The sequence below is a fragment of the Phragmites australis genome, chromosome 8 (genome assembly GCF_958298935.1).
Source record: "Phragmites australis chromosome 8, lpPhrAust1.1, whole genome shotgun sequence".
Lineage (NCBI taxonomy): Eukaryota > Viridiplantae > Streptophyta > Magnoliopsida > Poales > Poaceae > Phragmites > Phragmites australis.
Window position 1 is genome coordinate 22887961 of NC_084928.1, and position 4447 is coordinate 22892407.

The following is a 4447-nucleotide window of genomic DNA, read 5'->3' on the forward strand; positions in this document are numbered from 1 at the left end:
CCACACAGATCCGACCTCCATTGTACCGACTAGGCCACTCCCGCACCGAATTGGTCACCACTTTGTGGGATCGATCGCTGCCGACCCGAGACCAAGCCGATGCCACGCATCACCGCCCACCGCCTACACTGCTCTTGTGTCGGCCTGGGCCACCTTGCCAAATCCAAGTGCCTCCAAGGCATTGACACGCCGTATTAGTCGTTGAAACCTCACGGTAGCCACCAGCCAACACACCGTCTCACGCAAATGAGGCCTCCCTGCACTGAACCAACCACAACCATGCAGGACTGGTTGCTGCGAAGCAGGCCTGTCCACCTTCAATCCACCGTGCTGACTTCCAGCTGGCCCATAGTGGCGAACATCCATCCGCCACCCTCCCATGCACGGCCGCACGCCACTGTTGGCCGCAATCGCCACACCCCTACACACCCCGCCACCATGCCCTCTCCTCGGCATGAGGCCACCACCGCCACATCACCCTTGGCCACCTCGCAAGCCATCGCCGCCTCGCACTACCTCCGCACGCCTGCTTGTTGCACATGGACGTCACCGTCACCGCCTCTACCGCAAGCCGCGCCACTGCCGCACACGACCTCTACATTGACTCGGTTCTCCTCTGCGTCGCTGCCACGCACAACCTCCATGTCATACCGGTCCTCCTCCACGTTGTCGCCATCGTGGACGCATGTCGTGGCCATCGTGGCCTTCAAGCACAGTGCACGTCGCGCCCTCCATGCGCTGCCTTGCCCGTGGCCCGTCGCCAGATCGATATATTGCAATCAGAATAATGTAAGCGAATGGTCTGACTAGAATACAGCTGAAGATGTCAAATTTTAATTTTGTAGACACACACACGTAAGCCTATTACTAGTACTAACATGGTTTTATTCTGAAACTATCTGACATGTTCCAAGAAATAAACTATCTGAACTCAAAGTTCCAAGTAGCAATTAGTGGGTTCATAGTGGATTGTTATCCGTGTAGCTGGTACGATATAATGGACACTATATTCCTACTTAAAATTAACGGCAACCATAATTTTTAATTATCAATGTATGTGTAGGGCATTAATAATGTCGAATTAATTAAAAAAGAATAACACATCAATACGAGCATAAAAAACATATATATTCCAATAAATTTGCAACAACAAAAAACACTGTCGCAACAACGCTATATTCACATTTCACAATGTGGTTGCTACCACCGCAATAGTGGCCGGCTGATCCACGACATCGATTGCTAGTTGCTACCACTGCTATAACAGCTACTATGTTCCATAAAACTAATTTTGAACCGCTAGGCCATTGCTATTTAGTACCTTACCTTAATAGGACTTACCTGAAATACGCCATTGCTATCTTGCACTGTGTAAGGTCTACTTAGATCCAACTCCACAATATCTATGTCGGAAATTTAAAGTCAACCCCCCGTAACCATAAACTGACACTCAATCAAATTAATCATTCTAACAGGATTACAACCTAAACTAGTTAAATGTATCGCTGCCAACAACATTTGACTTTTGAATACAGCAATTTTTATAACATGTCAACATAGTGAAGGTTGTCGTACGGGGTAATGAATGTACGGAGACATGCCATGGAGTTCGGACAACAGTTTATACGTGCAGCAGGCCAATGGGAGATTGGCATATTCCTTTTATGTGCTCTGCCGGTCTTCATGCATGACTATAAATATGTGTCACCGGTCATGAAACGAACTAAGCAGGCAAGGACACAACGACCATCTCCATCCTTCCCTTCATTCCTCTACCGGGGCTCAAGGTAATAAGCTGCCCTCTCTTCCATCAACGTTGTTACTGGTGCTAGGTTCGGGCGGCTACTAGAGTAGTGTCCAGAATATTGGATCAAGTGGAAATATCCGACTGTTTGGAAGAGGTGGATTGCTCCAGGAATATTGGATCCGAAATTTCCCTTTCCAAACAGTCTGTTCGAGTAAATCTATAATAACTGTTTGGGTTTAGGCACCAAATCAACCTTTAAATTTTAGATGTACTTAACACGATTCTCGAAGCAGGAGGAGCAAGAGGAAGAGGGGAAAACTTGCTTGACACAATGGCGGGAGGTCAGCTCCACGTCCTGGCCACTCTCGACCAGGCCAAGACGCAGTGGTACCATTTCATGACCATCGTCATCGCCGGCATGGGCTTCTTCACCGACGCCTACGACCTTTTCTGCATCTCGCTCGTCACCAAGCTCCTCGGCCGCCTCTACTACACGGATCCGACCCACAAGGACCCCGGCAGTCTCCCGCCCAACGTGTCGGCCGCCGTGAACGGCGTCGCCCTATGCGGCACGCTCGCGGGGCAGCTCTTCTTCGGATGGCTCGGCGACAAGCTCGGCCGCAAGAGCGTCTACGGCTTCACCCTGATCCTCATGGTCGTCTGCTCCATCGCGTCTGGCCTCTCGATCGGGCAGACGCCCAATGCCGTCATAGGGACGCTCTGCTTCTTCCGTTTCTGGCTTGGCTTCGGCATCGGCGGTGACTACCCGTTGAGTGCCACCATCATGTCCGAGTACGCGAACAAGAAGACCCGCGGCGCCTTCATCGCCGCCGTGTTCGCTATGCAGGGCTTCGGCATCCTCTTCGGCACCATCGTTGCGCTCATTGTCTCCGCGGCATTCCGGAACGCTTTCCCGGCCCCAGCATACTTTGTCGATGCCAAGGCGTCCCTCGTGCCGGAGGCCGACTACGTGTGGCGCGTGATCCTCATGTTCGGCACCATCCCGGCCGCGCTCACCTACTACTGGCGCATGAAGATGCCCGAGACGGCGCGGTACACGGCGCTCATCGTCGGCAACACGAAGCAGGCCGCGGCCGACATGGCCAAGGTGCTCAAGAAGGATATCGAGGAGGAGCAGGCCGACCGCCAGGTGGTCGCCTCCGAAACTTGGGGCCTCTTCTCGTCGCAGTTCCTGCGGCGCCACGGCCTCCACCTCCTGGCGACCAGTAGCACATGGTTCTTGCTCGACATCGCCTTCTACAGTCAGAACCTCTTCCAGAAGGACATCTTCACCAAGGTCGGGTGGATCCCGCCAGCGAGGACCATGAACGCTATCGAGGAGGTATTCCGCATCTCGCGCGCCCAGGCGCTGATCGCGCTCTGCGGCACCATCCCGGGCTACTGGTTCACCGTCGCCCTCATCGACGTCGTGGGCAGGTTCTGGATCCAGATCATGGGCTTCTTCATGATGACCGTGTTTATGATCGCGCTCGGGGCGCCGTACGAGCACTGGACGAAACCGTCCAACCACACCGGCTTCGTCGTGCTCTACGGGCTCACCTTTTTCTTCGCTAACTTCGGGCCCAACAGCACCACCTTCATCGTTCCGGCCGAGATCTTCCCGGCGAGGCTCCGGTCCACGTGCCACGGCATCTCCGCCGCGGCCGGCAAGGCTGGCGCCATCATCGGCGCGTTCGGGTTCCTGTACGCGGCGCAGGACCCCAAGAAGCCCGACGCGGGGTACTCGCCAGGAATTGGAATCCGCAATGCGCTGTTCGTGCTCGCCGTCACAAACTTCCTGGGCATGCTCATGTCGCTGTTCGTGCCGGAGTCCAAGGGCATGTCGCTTGAGGAGCTCTCCAAGGAGAACGTTGGCGACGACGACAATATCTAGAGATGTGCGTGCTTGCATGGCTTTGTTTGCTTTATTATATTTCTGCTGTTGACGTGTGGTTGCCTCCGAACCTGTTGTGTTGCGGAGATTGCTTACCACGATTACCTCGTGGTTGTTGTGTCGCTTGAGGTTTGCGTGGCTTTCTGAAACTACTTGTATACTGCAGTTGGGTTTGTGGTGGTGTTTGTCTTTTATTTTTCACCGGCGTTCTCAAGAAGCACATAACTCGTGGTTGGTTCTCACTTGTTGAAATATGTCTGAAATATAATCAGCGATAATTCGTGAATAACTCTGTATACTCGCTCGCCAAAATAATGGATAACTTAGTATGCAATTGCAAAGAGTTAATCGATCAGGAAAATACCATCGCAAAGGTGTTGGTGAAATTGCAATATTGCAAAATACCAGCGCCGTGCCCTTTCCCCTCCGCTTTGTCCGTTCGGGGGTCAGTAGGCGAGTGAAACAGCAAAAGAGTGCCAATTGTGCCGCTGCCATCATCTTCTTCCTCAAAATGGTGGTCCTTACCATCGCTTTACCATGCTGTCCACGCTACACAGCTCGATGAGACATTTAGGGCGATGGGTCAGGTGCGCAAATGGTACCATGGCTGTGCAAATCGAGAGCATGGGCGGCAGTGAACGGTACCATGGGTGTGCCCACAAATCAGCGACGGCTCGAGCCATGGCAACGTCGAATCGTGCATGGGTGGGCGTCATGCAGGCAGGCATTAGCGGCAGCCAGGGAAAAGTTGGAGGCGACTGGATCTGGTTGGGAAGAGGTAGCACGACGAGGCGACCACGGCTGAG

At 53.3% G+C, this 4447-nt stretch overlaps 1 protein-coding gene across 1 annotated transcript; it reads left to right on the forward strand.

Moving 5' to 3' along the window:
• Positions 1-1664: 1664 nt before the first annotated feature.
• LOC133926799 (inorganic phosphate transporter 1-2-like) lies at positions 1665-3883 on the forward strand. The gene is made up of 2 exons (XM_062372901.1): positions 1665-1787; positions 2041-3883. The coding sequence occupies exon 2, from the start codon at positions 2079-2081 to the stop codon at positions 3639-3641; it is 1563 nt and encodes a 520-aa protein (XP_062228885.1). The 5' UTR covers positions 1665-1787; positions 2041-2078; the 3' UTR covers positions 3642-3883.
• The last annotated feature ends 564 nt before the right edge of the window (positions 3884-4447 follow it).